This window comes from Prunus avium, chromosome 1, assembly GCF_965620075.1.
Source record: "Prunus avium chromosome 1, drPruAviu1.hap1.1, whole genome shotgun sequence".
Classification (NCBI taxonomy): domain Eukaryota; kingdom Viridiplantae; phylum Streptophyta; class Magnoliopsida; order Rosales; family Rosaceae; genus Prunus; species Prunus avium.
In genome coordinates this window covers 48,592,609-48,608,443 of record NC_142284.1, presented here as the reverse complement: position 1 = coordinate 48,608,443, position 15,835 = coordinate 48,592,609, and the positions used below count along the sequence as shown (strand labels likewise).

At 38.9% G+C, this 15,835-nt stretch overlaps 3 protein-coding genes across 4 annotated transcripts; 2 read left to right on the top strand and 1 right to left on the bottom strand.

The window, feature by feature from the left end:
* The first annotated feature begins 653 nt into the window (after window positions 1–653).
* On the top strand, window positions 654–2,311 carry LOC110762674 (uncharacterized). Its single transcript, XM_021965335.2, has one exon. It carries the CDS (start codon window positions 920–922, stop codon window positions 1,220–1,222), a length of 303 nt encoding a protein of 100 aa, XP_021821027.1. The 5' UTR covers window positions 654–919; the 3' UTR covers window positions 1,223–2,311.
* On the bottom strand, window positions 1,558–5,147 carry LOC110762673 (transmembrane 9 superfamily member 8). The gene is made up of 7 exons (XM_021965334.2): window positions 4,757–5,147; window positions 3,913–4,077; window positions 3,724–3,833; window positions 3,515–3,623; window positions 3,314–3,426; window positions 3,056–3,209; window positions 1,558–2,914 (listed from the first exon to the last, which is right to left on the bottom strand). Exons 1-7 carry the CDS (start codon window positions 4,874–4,876, stop codon window positions 1,757–1,759), a joined length of 1,929 nt encoding a protein of 642 aa, XP_021821026.1. The 5' UTR covers window positions 4,877–5,147; the 3' UTR covers window positions 1,558–1,756.
* Window positions 5,148–10,169: 5,022 nt separating this feature from the next.
* ENP (Phototropic-responsive NPH3 family protein) lies at window positions 10,170–15,494 on the top strand. Of its 2 annotated transcripts, none has more exons than XM_021965237.2 (4): window positions 10,170–11,128; window positions 12,626–12,695; window positions 12,949–14,121; window positions 14,692–15,494. In XM_021965237.2, exons 1-4 carry the CDS (start codon window positions 11,067–11,069, stop codon window positions 15,235–15,237), a joined length of 1,851 nt encoding a protein of 616 aa, XP_021820929.1. In that variant the 5' UTR covers window positions 10,170–11,066; the 3' UTR covers window positions 15,238–15,494. The 2 variants fall into 2 exon arrangements, with proteins under 2 accessions (XP_021820929.1, XP_088111269.1); XM_088255143.1 differs by lacking the exon at window positions 10,170–11,128 and adding an exon at window positions 11,870–11,892.
* Window positions 15,495–15,835: the final 341 nt, after the last annotated feature.

Genomic DNA, 15,835 nt, shown 5'->3' with positions numbered 1-15,835 from the left:
GAATATTTTGAATGCTTTTTGGTATTCAATTCATCATCTCTACCTCTTGCATTTAGGTTTCGGATGATTTTCTCACTATCTTTTGTACTCTTTTTAGAGTGCTTCTGTTTTATAGAGCATTTGCTCTAACGAAAAAAAAAATTGTCAATGCGTATGGTGGATGTTAATTGTAGCACTAATTTTAATAAGCCAAATTCTTTTTCCCACTCACCCTATTTTTCTATCTTATTGTATGCAAGGCAACATAGGAAATAAGAAAACTGAAGTGAAGAAGGGAATTAGCCCTTTCAAATCCAATATAAAAATCTAATTGAGCATCACAAATTCACAGGTAAGAAAGGGAGAGGCTTGCAATTTGCAAACCAAATTCTGCCCAATTTGTGGAAAACGTGAGAATTGCGGTTCATGGAAATCCCACCCACCGTGAATATCAGGTAAACGGAGTAGTAGACAAATAGAAATACGACATTGTGTTGTGGAGGGAGGTTGGTTGGAAAAGGCTTCAGCACAAGGTCGTTTTTAAAGGGAGGGTTGGGTTGGGCTGGGCCTCCTATGCAGCCCAAACATGTATACTTATTCTCAGCCCAAAAATATTTAAAACAAATTATTGTTGTTATTTTCTTTTCTTTTAAGGGGAGATTTTTCTTGCACAAGCAAAGCAACACGACGCTAGACTAGAGAGTTACACGAACCCACTAACCCACTACGTGTTGAGAGACTGAGCCTTCACTTGGGGCCTTGTAACTCAACACGTGTCAGCAATGCAATGCAATGCTCCTCTTCTTCTTCAAAGCTTAATTCAAAGTTGAAAACCACAGCACATGTTTGGGTTCACCCTTTCAGCTAATTTATAGAAATATCATCACGATTCGCATCACATCACAGAGTGAGAGAGACCAAAACCTGCACACACAGAGAGATGGCGGGGAATGAAGATTGGAGGAAAACGGCAGACACAACAAAAATGAGTGCAGAGGAAGTGAAGAGAGCTGGAGTGGAGGCATCAAAGAGACCCCCTGGTCATAACCCTGGCGGTGTTCTTCACCAGCGACGCAAGCTTCCCATTAGCCCTACCGCCATCGCCATTACCGGCTTCCTCATCACCGGCGTCATCGGCTACTTCACCCTTTACCACCTCAAGAAGCCTGAAGCCTCCGCCGGAGATGTCGCCAGGGTCGCCACCAATGTCGCTGAGCCTGAGCATACTCACCCCAGGAAATAGTACTCTACTCTATAGGGCTTCATTTAATTATTTTGATTTTGATCAAACGGGGAAGAAGAAACTCCACTAGGCTTGTTGATGTCTTATCCTACATAAGTTCAACACTAGATATCTTCTTGTAGTAGTGTAAAATTTTCGAGTGATTTGTGTTTGGTGTAGTTCCCACAACATGTATTATAAATAAATAACTGATATATCATTAACCTTAAAGAATAAAAATAAAAAGACATTTCCTTGGCCGCCTCATGGAAATACCACCATGAAAATCGGAAAATACAAACAGACGAGTAAGTAATAATAAGGTCCCTAAGTAACAATTGGTAACTCTTGAAAAATAAACAAATAGAAATATACTCTAACAGAAATATGATCATGTTGGCTTGTCATGGTTCAAAATTGAGCACAATAAGATACATTTTCGAAAAGCACAATCCAACTTTAAATTGCAAAATCTTACACTACTGAGATATTTTTCTTGTTGCGTCTTCTGGGGGAGGAGAGCACCGCTCGCAAGCTCCCCTGGGGCTGAGTTTATTAGTCAATTTTCACGGATGAGTAGATGAGCCTTGTGAACCAAAAGCAAGCATAAAAGCCGATGGTACCCGTGAGCACAAAGAATGCGTAAGAAGCAATAAGCATGTATCCGAAGTATAACATCCCTGATACCAGCTTTGTGATTTCAAGCTTTGTGAAGAAGTAGAATGTGGCGTAGAGGAACAGGTACAGCGCTGACGAGCCCGACGTCAGGTACGACCTCCACCACCACAAGTAATCCTCGCTGCACAACTGGAAGTAGCAGAGCACGATGGTTATCTCGGCACATGTGACGATGAGGATGATGAACACCAAGAAGAGGAAGCCAAAGATGTAGTAGAACTGGTTCAGCCAAATTGAAGTGAGGATAAAGAACAGTTCGATGAAAACCGCTCCGAATGGCAGGATTCCTCCAATTAGAATCGAGAAAACTGGGTTCATGTACCAGGCCTGTTCTGGGATCTGCCTTGGGATTTTGTTTGTCTTCACAGGGTCCTCGAGTGCTGGCTTCCTGAACCCAACATAGCCTCCAACAAATACAAGTGGGACTGAGATCCCGAACCATAAAAAGACCAGGGCAAACATTGTTCCAAATGGGACAGCTCCGGATGATTTCTGGCCCCAAATCAAAGTGTTTAAGACAATGAAAATGGCAGAGACAACTGCTGGGAACATGACTGCAGTCCTGAAAGAAATTTTCTTCCATTCTGTCCCCTTAAACATCTTGTATAAGCGAGCAGAGGCATAACCGGCGAAAAGTCCCATGAAGACCCAAAGCAAGAGCATGGCTGTCATAAGACCACCTCGGTTAGATGGGGAGAGGAAACCAAGGACAGCAAAGATCATTGTCACAAGTATCATGCCAAAGAACTGAACGCCAGTTCCAACATATACACAGAGCAAGTCGGAGTTATTTGGAGCCCTGAAAACATCCCCATGGACAAGCTTCCATCCAGTCTCTTCTTGTGCTTCTTCCTGGGTCTCAAGTTCATTATACTTGGAAATGTCACGGTAGAGGGTTCTTAGCATTATCATTGCTACCATGCCAGAAAGGAAGAGGACAATCATCAATGAATTGACAATTGAGAACCAGTGGATTTGGTCGTCACTCATCAAAAGATAAGCATCCCATCTAGAGGCCCACTTTACATCGCTTTCCTAAACAATAGACATGAAAAAAGCAGCTCATGAGAATACTAGCAAGTGACAATGCATATTCAATCACCATTGGCATCTGGGATATTCAGTTAAATGGAGGACATTAGGAATAAGAGTTATATTTTAAGTTAAGGAGCTCACCTGGAATTCTACATCATAAGTAAATACGATTTCTTGCTTCTCAGCAACTTCTTGAGGAGAGTTGGAATTGACAACAGTGTGTTTCGAATGGGGGTCACAGGTGGTTAAACGGGTCTTTGCATCATTCCATTTCCCTTCATACTCGTGTTTAACACTGAAGACATTCAACAGCACAAACATATCATTAACTGATACTTAAGAAAGAATATACAGCAGGAAGGAATCATTTAGTGGAACAGGAAGAGCTGGGAAACTGACCTGAATGGTTTAACCTCAAATCCCACAATTCTTGCTGTTTCAGTTTGCGTATCTCTATGGTACTTGACAGTAAATGCCAAGTGGTTGTGGATAAAATACTTTTCTTCCTTGCTCTGAGAACAATAACATTGAGTAAGCAAGAGAAAACCATAATAATACCCGAACAAAAAGTTATTTGGTGCCAATGAACCAAGCAAATACCCCAGCATAATGGCCTTTGAGCCCAACATGAAAGCCAAGCTGGTAAACAGTAGGAGCCTCCTGATCTGGCCTTTGAATGGGTACAACTAGGGGCAGATTATCAAGGATCCTATCACAGAAAAAAGACTTTTAATAAGAGATGCAACTTCAATGCAACTTCCTCGCATATATTTTTTTAGTATAAATCATTTCAAGTGTTTGAAAAGTACATGTTCACACGATACTCATCATCTATCTTCTCTTTAAACTGCTTCACAGTTTTGGCATCAGGAGTAAACCGACAGACAATATTGCACATCTGAGGCTCCCTCATTTTAAACTGCACAGTATCCACAATAAGTTAAGGACCATAGGAGAAACAAGCAGCCTGAGAGTTATACAAGTACAATAACACTAACCACATAGGGGGAGTTTTCAATACGGTCACCACGAAGTACTTCCCCAAGATTCTCGGCACTGTCCAAAATTTTGTCAGGTCGACAGTAAGGGAGAGAGTAAAATGAGTATGGAAGCTGAGTCTTTGTAGATGTCAATTTGTTCACTTTCACTTTCAAATCATCTCCCTGCATTTACAGATCCAAGAGAGAGAAATTAACTCAAATATCATAACATTGTCTAGCAGAGTTTCCTCACCCTGACATAAAGTCTTTTGCTTCTCAGTCAAGTGAAGTAAAACAACCACAAATGCCCAATCTAACTTATGAGAAATAATTCAAATTTCATAAACAGCATTGGTAATCCAGTGAAACCTAAATGACGAGCTCTTAGAGTAATTGCTTAAGGCCTATACAGATCGATAGCAGCTCGGACCTCCCGAGATCTGATGTGTTAGTTTCAGCCGCATATTACTCTCAAAATTACATTGTTCTACGCATTCAAGTAGCGCTCAAACACAGCCTAAGCCAAATCTAAGAAAAATGGAGGACAAAGAGCACACATCAAAACGTATAAATCTCAGAATTTTAACTACGATACAGGTCAGCTGCGCTACATCTAAGTTGAATTGATTAAATTGATTCAATATTCCAATAGCATCCAACTCAATTAACGAAAAGCTATTATCCGTTCATTTTCCTCCATTTTCTCGACGGCCAAACAGACGAAAAACCAACACTAGGTCACATGAATACAGATCCAAAAGGAGAAATCACAGATCACTCATTTCATATTTCATACACCGACATATTCAATTTACGCAAAAGAAAAAGTGAAAGATAGATTTGTCGGTGATCGAGGGCTGACCTTGATGAAGTCCTCCGGAGCGACTCCGGGGAGGTAAAAGGACTGAGCACCATGGATGAGCAGTAGAAAGATCGTCGGGATCGTCAGTGTACGAACGGCCTTGGATCTACGAGACTCCATGGCCTCTGACTGAGAGAGGGAGAGAGAGCGAGCAGAAGACTGTGTAGATCTGGAGGAAATGTTTATTGGTTGGTGTTTATAGTTCGCTTCGTATTTGTCTTTTGCGTTGCGTGAAATGAAAATAACAACGACCAAAAAAATATATTATAGTTGATGAAGAAAAAAAATATTAAAATGGGGACAAAGAAGGAGAGCGGAAGCTTAGAGAGAGGGGGAGGGGGTTGGACTTGGAGTCTGTCCGGTGAGATCTGGTGCGGTGACGCTGTGAATGCTTGTTTTGATTGTGCCACGTTAGCCTTTCGCTGGATAATTTCTGTGATTTAACAAAAAGCAATTGTAGATTCGGCCCACAGAGTATAAAAGCCCAGCCTAGATTATTATCAAAGTTTGTCTTGACTGGATCTTTTTCCTTTTTATACACAACTGCAATTTTCAACAGATCTCTTTCCTTTTACGTAACGACATGTCGTTTGCAATGTTTTTGTCAACTATATTGCATAAAACGTAAAACAATTGCACATGCTATTTTAGCGCCTGCACCTTAAATTTTGATCTGAATCTGGAAAAGGGCAAATAGATCAGTGGGATGAATCCAAGATTGACCACCATTTGCTGCACTAAACAAATTCCCTTTTCTTTATATATAAGCTACATAGAGAAGTGAGATTCAAATCTAAGACCTCACGTGTCGGGATAAATGCTCTTCACCACTTTGAGCTACGAGAATCTTGATTCCACAGATTTGTTTCCATCCCTCTTTATCTTTTTTCTTTCTCCTTTTCATTTTTGCTTTTTTTTGGGTTTGTGTTAGCATTATGGGCCTGCCACATAGTGCAAGCCTGCAAGGATCAAAGTTTAGGCTTGGGCCTTTACTTTGTGCTGAAAATTTCTTGGGGTTTTGGTGAAGAGGTAGGCTAAGCCCAAAACTAACAAATGGAGGTTCTAGAAGGCCTTGTAGAATATTGATGAGACTTGGGTTACCAATACCATTGGCTCTGCACAATGTCCTTTGTTCCCTTCCTCAAGTCAGGGATGTTCTGTTCTATATGCATGAGGAAGGCATCCACTTGAATAAAGGGGGGAGGATAAGCATCGTTTACTTGTCAATTTTCATAAGAGTAATGGCTTGAAGTGGACATACACCACACCATCTATCTTTGTACCAAAATAAGAAAAGGAATATTGCAAGTCACTCTCACTGCTTGATGGGGGGAGGGCGAGAAGGAGATAGCTGGAGAGAACCCCACTTGGTTTAAGATTTGCACAACCTAATAGAAAATTATTGGCTTAAATGCAAAAATGGTCCTTGTGTTTTATCACGTTGGCCAATTTAGTCCCTGTTAAATTTGGCCAATTCGGTCCCTGTATTTAGGACGGTTAGCCAATGTTATCCATTCCGTTAAATTTTTGTTGAAAAAATTAGAAACTTTTAAATATTAATTTTAAAAAATAACTATTTGAATACAATTTAAAGTTAAATAAATAAGAGCAACACTAAAAATCAAAAACAGAAAGACGCCAACTCTAATCCCAACCGCCACCACCACCTTCAATCCCACCCACCATGCACCATCTCCAATCCCAGCAACAATTCACCACCCTTCTCTCTTCTCTCTTTCTCCCAACAACAACCCTCCACCCCAACTCCAATCAACCTCACTATCTCTCTCTCTCTCTCTCTCTCTCTCTCTCTCTCTCTCTCTCAAGAACAATCCTTAACTTCACGTTTCCGAATGTTTCAGTAGGTAGTGCCCTGTGGGGATATCCTTGTATTAGTTTTTGGTTTCGTTTGTTTCTCTCCCTCTTGGTCTTGCCCCTCCGCTCATCACTCTCCTTCCCACCTCTCCATTCGCTGGGCAAACCATCCCCTCCCAGACAACATTTTTTTTCTTCAAGTTTCTTCTTTTCTCATGTTATGATTTACTTTTAATGAATTTTTAATATTTTTAGATTAATTTTAAAAAGTTTTATAGGTTTTTAAAAGACACGAAAATGTTTATTGTGTGTATTTAACAACAAATTTAACGGAATGGACAATATTGACTAACAGTCCTAAACACAGGGACCGAATTGGCCAAATTGAAAACACTGGGACTAAATTAACCAACGTTAGTAAAACACATGGATCATTTTTGCATTTAAGCCAAAATTATATTGCATTAATTTTGAGGTTGAGTTTTCTAGCTGTGGCTTTTTGGTGCTAGTTCCTACTTGCAATGGTGGGGTCGATCTTTCGTTTTAAACTGAATATATTAGCTTAGTAACATGCATAAGTGGTCCAAATTAATTGTGGAACCATGAAGTGAGTTGTACATTTTAAGTTCAATTCTGATAAGTTAAATAATATTGAGAATTATCTAATACGTGTGGTTTGTGATCGATTGCACTTATTAAGCATTTACGATTAGAGGTCGAGTTACGTGTGGGATTAGATGTCAAGTTATGTGCGGGTCTAAAGTGGCGTTAACCCCAACCTAAAAACAAAAAAGAAGCAAAATTTCATATTGAGTGGAATGCTTGTGGTGGACTTGATTGTATTATAGTGTGTGGACGTGAGGGGGGGGGGGGGGGAAAGAACAGAGGTTGATATGTGGGTAAGTAAATGTCGAGCTTTAAGAGCATAAAACCTGGACAGAATCTCTAATGTGTACCCAAATAGCACCAAAAAACCTAAAACGTGCAACTTATTCTTCAAACACACACGAAGGGGTTGGCCATAGAGGGTCACATATGGTCCCCCACATCGGCTTTTTGCCAAGCAAAAGCACATCAACCCGCTCACTCACCCATCTCCTCCTACCCAATAAACCCATTTTTCATTTGGAATTGGGACCCAGTACCCTCTCATCTTTCTTTCCAGTATCCATCATTAATTTATGATGGTAGGCGCTCACAGCTCACGCCTAATAATTTCCTCTTTAGAGTACACCCACGAGTTTACATCATTGACAAATATATGTCTTGAGTTTTGATATCATCAAATTGTGTACGAGTCTAACCGTATGTAAAGTTTAAAATTCGCTATAGTCAGTTGTTTATGAGCTGTTATAATCAATTGCTTAGAGCACTTCTAGCAGTTTGCCCATTGTCATGAATTTAGGGGGTTAGGGCAGCTACTATTCATGTGAATAGTGGCTGTCCTTACCATATTAAGCTATGTGTGTTTCCAGCAGTTGCCCTTTGCCATGGCAACTACTATTCATTTTTTTTGTTTTTTTCACAATTTTTTTTACTTAAACAATTATTTTGGATAATATTTTCGGGTAAGATTTTTGGGTTCCTACGTGTCAATACTATTCATATTGGATAAAATTTTCGGTTTCAAATTTAAGATAAATTTCAAAAATCAAATTTTAGATAAATTTCAAATTTCAAATTTAAGATACATTTCAAAACTTGAATAATAGTAGAAAGAAGAATAAAATGTATGAGGATTTGGTGTTAAAAGTGAAAAGTATTGGTTGGTATTTATAGAAGAAAAAAAATTCATTATTTTTTTAGTATTTTAAAAAAAAATCAATTTTTTTTTCATCTTTTTATTACACAAAAATTGGCTGCCGTTGGATTGGAGGGAAAAAATCTAATTGGAGAGCCCAGAGTGCGACATGTGGAAGAAGCTGCTGATGTCATGTTTTGCCCTCAGGCCAGCACTAGGGCCAGCCTTGCCCTCAGGCCAGCCCAGTCTGCTGGATCCCACCATCAGCCCGGGCAATAGTTTGTTGCTGGAAACAGCTTTTTGGCCCAAACCCCCCCAGCCCTCCCCTTGGCTGCATTGCTGGAAATGCTCTTACGAGTGTAAATGTTGATGTATGTAAAGTTCAAAATTTGCTACAATCAAATTGCATGAGTTGAGTTATGTTATAGTCATTAATCATGAGTCTAATTGTTAATGTACGTAAAGCTTAAAATTCGCTACAATCAATTATTTATGAGTTGAGTTCTGCTATCACGAGTCTTCGATTGATATATGTGAGACCCAAAATCTACCCCGGCCCGCACTAGGTTTAGCAAACTAGAGATGACTCAACTAATAATGAATTCAATGGGTAAATAAGTGAATTTAACTTTGTTGTTATTATTATAGGTTCCTTAAAGAATTGAAAAGGTTTTTATTTTTGTAGAAACACATTAAAGGATAAAGATGCATAAGTAGTTGAGGACTGGTACAATGATGAAGCAGCAGCTGTAAAGATGTGAGAGAATTGGGGTCCTGCTGGTGATTCTGAAAGCTTCTCCTCCCTTGTCCAAGAAATTAAGCAAACATTTAAGGGGATTGATTACTCTTGTACAACCCTAAGGTCCCAAGCTCAGACCCTATGGATGAAAAAGGGACCCTGTAGCTGAATAAAAATTGACCAATTTGACAGGGAACATGGCTCACCGTGAAGCTTGAAGACACCTATATCTGACTTGCATATTTACCCCCCTCCCCTGACAGGGTAAATACTAGAATTTACAGTGTTTGTCTAATTGACTAAATGGGCAAGGCTGTAAAATAGTGCAAGTTAGGTAACTCAACTAATAAGTTTGACCCATTTTTCCAGTTTTTGACTTGGAGAAAGTTTTACCAAATGACCATGAAATGTCTACATGTGTAAAACCTAATTTTAGTATAAATAAATTATGAGTAGTTATCGTGCATTCGGGGTTCAGTTTTCATGTCCCTTCTTTTACAATATCACTTATATAAATAAATAAAAAAACCCCAACTTTTGTGATTTATTATTATTTTCTTAATAAGGCACTCTTAATATTACTAGTATTTAGAACTGAAGAAAAAACAGAAAGAAAACATCTAGAACTAGAGTAATATCTTAATCTTAAACCATGAACCCTAGGAATGGTCAAACAAAGATCCCACGACCAGCTTGTAGGAGATTCTGATTTGGAGTTTCTGGACATGTTATTATGATTTATTCATATATTTTGCTTAACCAATAATATTTTGATTATCTCATAAAAAAAAACTCATAGGAAATTACGAATTGTGAGGTCTTTATCCAGAAGAAAAAACGTAGCGACCAGCCAGCCAGCCATTCCTATTCTTAGATTTGGGGGGTCAAAAGTCAAAAGTTCCTCATCTTAGCTACGCGTCAAACGGCAGGAACATCCACCCTCACATGGACCCCACTATCACCCTCCACTCTCCCTCCCCGGCGCGTAAAGCAAGATCTTCCGGGAAGGCAGACGGCGGAGAGACAATAGAGGTAAAAAGTATAAAAGAACAGGGGCAAAATAGTCCAGAAAAGGGTGGCGTGCTTTAACGGCATAAAAGCTTCTTAAAAGTCCTCTGAGCCACTCTGTAACACAGTCCCCTACTCTCTATACACACACACTAGACCCAAACACACTTTCTCTCTCTAACTTTCCCTCTCTCTCTCTCTGTCTCTCTGCTTTTCTTTTTTGTTATTATTTTCTTTCGCTGCAAAATTTAGCAGAGGAGGAGAGAGGAGGAGACAGCAGCGTCAGAGCCACACCGATCAGATTATATATCAAACATCATCGAGTCATTGAGATTTGCGCCTTGGAAAATCACATAAAGAAACGAGAGGAAAATCTTTAGCGGATCAGGGGTGAATTAAAGTAAAGGCGGCGAGGATTTATTATGAGCTTTGCAGACTGAGGGAGATAGAGAGAGAAAGAGAAATAAAACAGAGCTCTTCATAAAATCCTCTGATGCAAAAATTACAACTTCCAAGCAATTCTCTCTCTTTTTGATTTTTTTCCTTTTGGGTTTTGAGTTTTAATTTATGGGGTATAAGTGATTTAGTTGAAATAGTTGTGATTTGTGTAAGAGCGTCATCAATGTCATCATAAAGGCTTGAAATGAATGGGAACAAGAGCGCAAAGGTCGAGGCTTTGCTATAAGGCCAGGGCAGGGCTTGTGTCGGTCCAACGTTTCTGCTGGTTGCGTGATTTACAGAGAGAGAGAGAGGCGGGGGGAGTGAGAGAGAGTGAAAGGAAGAAGGAGAGGACCTCTAAAGAAGCGCCATTTTTGGTCTCGGTATTTGGTTTTGTCCTCAAGAGCAACGAGGGGGGTTTGTCTCTGTTCAGCTGAGCTGAGCCTCAGGACCCGCCATTTTAGAGTGAGAAAGTTGGCACTGGCCGCAGCTTCATCAGACTCAGAAGAAACGGAGGGTGGTTTGTTACCGTAACTTCTGGTGGCTTAGAAGGTTATTTTGGGGTTAAAATGAAGTTTATGAAGTTGGGGTCCAAGCCTGATGCGTTTCAAGCTGATGGGAAGTCTATCAGGTAAATATGGCTTTTCAAGTTTTGTTTTGCCACAAGCTTTACTCAGTAGAGCCGTTTAGTTTTTTTTTTTTTATTTTTTATTTTCCTCTGCTTTCGATGCTCTGCGCTGAATACGTTTCCCTTAGATTCTGAACTTGAGGTCTTCTTTACCCCCTCTCCTTTTTTCTTTTTTTTAAAATCAAAATTCTTTTTCCCCTTAAAATTGTGAAATTGTTCTTTTTCGTTTCCCAATGCGTATATGTTTGAGGTCTTCTTTGTATAAGCATGCTCTGTTTTGTACATAAATGGTGACATGCTTTTTCATTTTTGTTTCGCAATGAATATATGTTTTGAGGTTTCCCTTTGTATAAGTAAGCTCTGCTTTGTACATAAATGGTGAAATGCTTCCATTGCATGGTGAAGAAAGGGTGAAATTACTGTTAGGTGGTGATTTATATACGTAAATATACAGAAAAAGTGAAGGATTAACTGTCACCATACAAGAAAACAACCCCCCCTTTTTTTTTTCTTGGATAAGATATACAAGAAACTTTTTAGGAGATAATAAATAAGAAAACAAAGCGAGAGATGAAGAAGGCACATGGGCGTTTTGTGTTGTTATTATCATTGTTTTTCCCTTTTTTCTTAAAGTATTGCTATTTTAATTGTCGAGAGTAGGGTAAAGGGAGTTGGGGGTATCGAAGGGTCTTTCAGGAGGTGGTCCAGCCTTGGAATGTCACTATTTTAGTTGAGTTTGTGGTCCAAATGTGGTAGAGTCATATGAGGTACCCAAGATCTGTAATCATCACTCCGGTGAAATCCTGCCTGTAAACGATGACATGGGTTCAACCAATCTTTTTTTTATTTATGAAAATCTTTAAACAAGCTCACTTGGTGATTATATCTCCAGTTGATTTAGTAGCATTTTATGTCAAACAAATTATATGTGAAGTTTGTCTTCTGGTGCATCGTTTTGCCTTCATCTGATTAAATATGCAAATGACTGGAACTTTCTTAGATCTTGCATGTGCCAGTTTTGTAGATGCAAATTGTATTGTTAGGTTGAAAAGGAGCTAGATGCATTGGTGAATTTGATGGAATATTAAAACATGGACTACATGACAGTTATTTGTTGTCCAACTGTATTACTTCATTGCAGTATTAATTCGCCGGTAGATCTTTTAGTTTCAATTACAACTTTAAGGGATTTTGGATATTGTGCTACAGCATGCCATCTTGCCTTATCTAATTTGAAGTCTATAACCTGACTGGGGTTTTTGAATTTGCACAAACTAGCTTCTCATTGTAATAATTTACTAAGAACAAGATTGAAAAGCTTGATGCATTAACCCAGTAACCTAATACCTCCAAACTGGTTTTATATTCAACCTATTGAGCCTTTTGTTGTTGTTGTCATATGCATCCAACTGTGAAGATATTTTACATTTGCATGCCTTCTTATAGTTTTCTACCGTCCTTGTGTCTATGTGATTAACTGATTTTCATATGTTCATGCAGATATGTGTCATCTGAATTGGCAACAGATGTGATTATAAATGTTGGGGAAGTGAAGTTTTATCTTCACAAGGTACTTTTTCCTTGCCACCCTTTTTTGTCAAGTGAGATGATTTTTTGTTACACTTGCATCAGGTTTGTTTTGATGTTTTGGTGTCATATATGCATATGAATATTCTTAAATTTTATGTTCCTTTGAACATGTATAGCAGTTTTCAGATTTAAAATGTGGGTGCTCATTATTGAAATTATATATTCCTTTACTAAAATTACTGCTGCTTTTCCCTACCAAAGCTTGCTATTGTTAACTCTATTTTTCTTTCCAGTTCCCTCTCTTGTCCAAGAGCAATCGCCTGCAAAAACTAGTATCTAAAGCCAATGAAGAGAATTCTGAAGAAGTTTACATGGTTGATTTTCCTGGTGGGCCAAAATCTTTTGAAATTTGTGCAAAATTTTGCTATGGAATGACTGTTACCCTCAATGCTTACAATGTTGTGGCTGCTCGTTGCGCTGCTGAGTATCTGGAGATGACTGAGGATGTTGATCGCAGTAATCTAGTATTCAAAATTGAGGTTTTCCTTAACTCGAGTATCTTCCGTAGCTGGAAAGATTCCATTATTGTTCTCCAAACCACCAAACCTCTTCTGTCATGGGCTGAGGATCTGAAGATTGTTGGAAGATGCATAGATTCAATTGCTTCTAAAACATCTGTAGACCCTGCCAACATCAGTTGGTCCTACACATATAACCGAAAATTAGCAGAGACTGATAAAATTGTGGAAGAAGGGATGAATTATCGAGTTGAAAAAGTTCCCAGGGATTGGTGGGTTGAAGATATATGTGAGCTGGATATTGATCTCTACAAGCGAGTTATGATTGCTGTGAAATCAAAGGGAAGAATGGATGGTGCTGTTATTGGGGAGGCCCTGAAAACTTACGCAGTTAGATGGTTGCCAGATTCTGTTGATGCACTGGTTTCTGATGAGCATGCCTTGAGGAACAAATCTCTGGTAGAAACAATTATTTGCTTATTGCCTTCTGACAAAGGTATGGGTTGTTCATGCAGTTTCTTGCTGAAACTTTTGAAAGTTTCTATTTTGGTTGGTGCTGACTACTCGTTGAGGGAGGATTTGGTGAAGAGGATCAGTTTGAAGTTGCACGAAGCTCGTATTGTTGATTTATTGATCCCAGCTCGATCTCCTCAAATTACTATATATGATGTTGAATTGGTTCAGTCTGTTGTGAATCAGTTTCTGATGCATGAAAAATGTAACTGGAATTTGGATGTGGTTGAGAAAAATGAAAAGGGGATTGATAAGTTTATCTTAGGGCATGGATCATTGTTGAGTGTTGGTAGACTGATTGATGGGTATCTTGCGGAAATTGCACATGACCCAAATCTTAACCTCTGTAGTTTCATAGACTTATCACAATCGATTCCTGAGTTGGCAAGGCCAATTCATGATGGATTGTACAAAGCCATTGACATCTACCTGAAGGTACGCGCATTTAAGCCATGTCCAGCTACATTTTTTATTCTCTTGATTTTACTCCATGCTTTTATCTTCTCACTAGAGTTGCTTTGTCATGCTTTTGTTCTGAGATTCAAGTAAGAGGATAGGATTTACCATTCTCTTTCAGATGATGAGATGGTCGAACGTATGTATGGTCCCAATAGATCTGAACCTTATTTGATGCCTGTTGTTTATGAAAAATGACTTTTCCTTGCAACTCCCAGCCATGTAAAACCTTTTGGATTTCACTTTGAGCTGTTTCGTCCAGATGTAGATAAGATATTATTCACATTACATGCATGTTTAAAGCGTTTCATATTCTATGCAGAGGGCACACACCACATGACATAAAATTTAGGCCAATGAGTAATATAAAGAGAAATGAGGGAATGTAAATCCCTGCAATAAGGCTCTTATTTATTTATTGTTCATAATCAATTGTAATGACAGCCGTAGAATGGGGAACCAGATTAGTCGATTGGTGGGAAACAGATACAACCCTTACTGTGTTAGTGAAATATTTACATGAATACTGATTAGTTGTTTTGTCTCCAGGAGCACCCTAGTTTGACAAAGGCTGAAAGGAAAAGAATATGTGGATTAATGAATGTCAAGAAACTGACAATGGAAGCGTCGATGGATGCTGCACAGAATGAGCTGCTTCCACTCCGAGTTGTTGTTCAAGTTCTCTTTTTTGAGCAGGTAAGATCTGCAGCTGGCGTTCGAGCTGCTAACAACCATCCTAGTGATGCTTCGCTTTCCACGACAAATTTGGATGAAGAATGCGACAAGACGGCGTTGGCAGAAGAAGAAAACTGCAAACCTCTGGGGAAGCATATGAGTGAAATTAAGGTAACTGAGGAGTTCCAGAAGAATGGGAAATTGGGCAAGAAGAACAGCAAAAACAGTAGAAGTGGTGTGCAATTGCTGCCATCTAGGTCAAGGAGAATCTTTGATAAATTATGGTCTGTGGGTAAGGGGCAGCATGTAGAGAACAGGAGCTCTGAGACATCTGGGAGTTCTCAGAGTCCAACTTCAATTGTTCCTGGTGATGCAAAGTCTGTTTCATCTTCAAGACACAGGAGGCATTCTATCTCCTAGAAAGGGTGATTTCTGAGCTGCTTAGAATTGAATGAGTCGGGAAAGTTCCAACTACCGAGTGTACAAAGGGGTAGAATTTGTTGTAGCTGATGATGATCTGTCATATTATCTACCATATATTATTTCAAAGGGAGTTCATTGTAGTTAAAATTTGTGTGCCTTGTCTAAAATCCTTTGGTTGCACTTGTAAAATTATATATGTGTTTGTGGTAAGTGCTAGTTCATTTGGATTTAGAGATCTCAGATCATTTCTTTTCTTTCATTGTCATCAGACTATCATGCCACTATCTTAATTCCTCAGAAATTATCTGAACTGAAATTTCAAGTGTAGAAAATTATCTTTTTCTGGACTTTAACATGTTATGTTGTTAAACAGTCGAGTCGAATCATCACTTATTAAATACCAACTAGCACTCGATTGGGTGGTTTTTCGTATGATTTTAAAAGATGTCCCATGTTTATCAAATCTCTCCTATTAATCATAAAAGTAAAAATAAAAACCTCACTTATTAGAGATCCTTGTGAGAGAATATTCCCCTGCAATTTGATGCATGATAACAGAATATACGAGGGACCATTTGACTTGTAGAAGAAATAT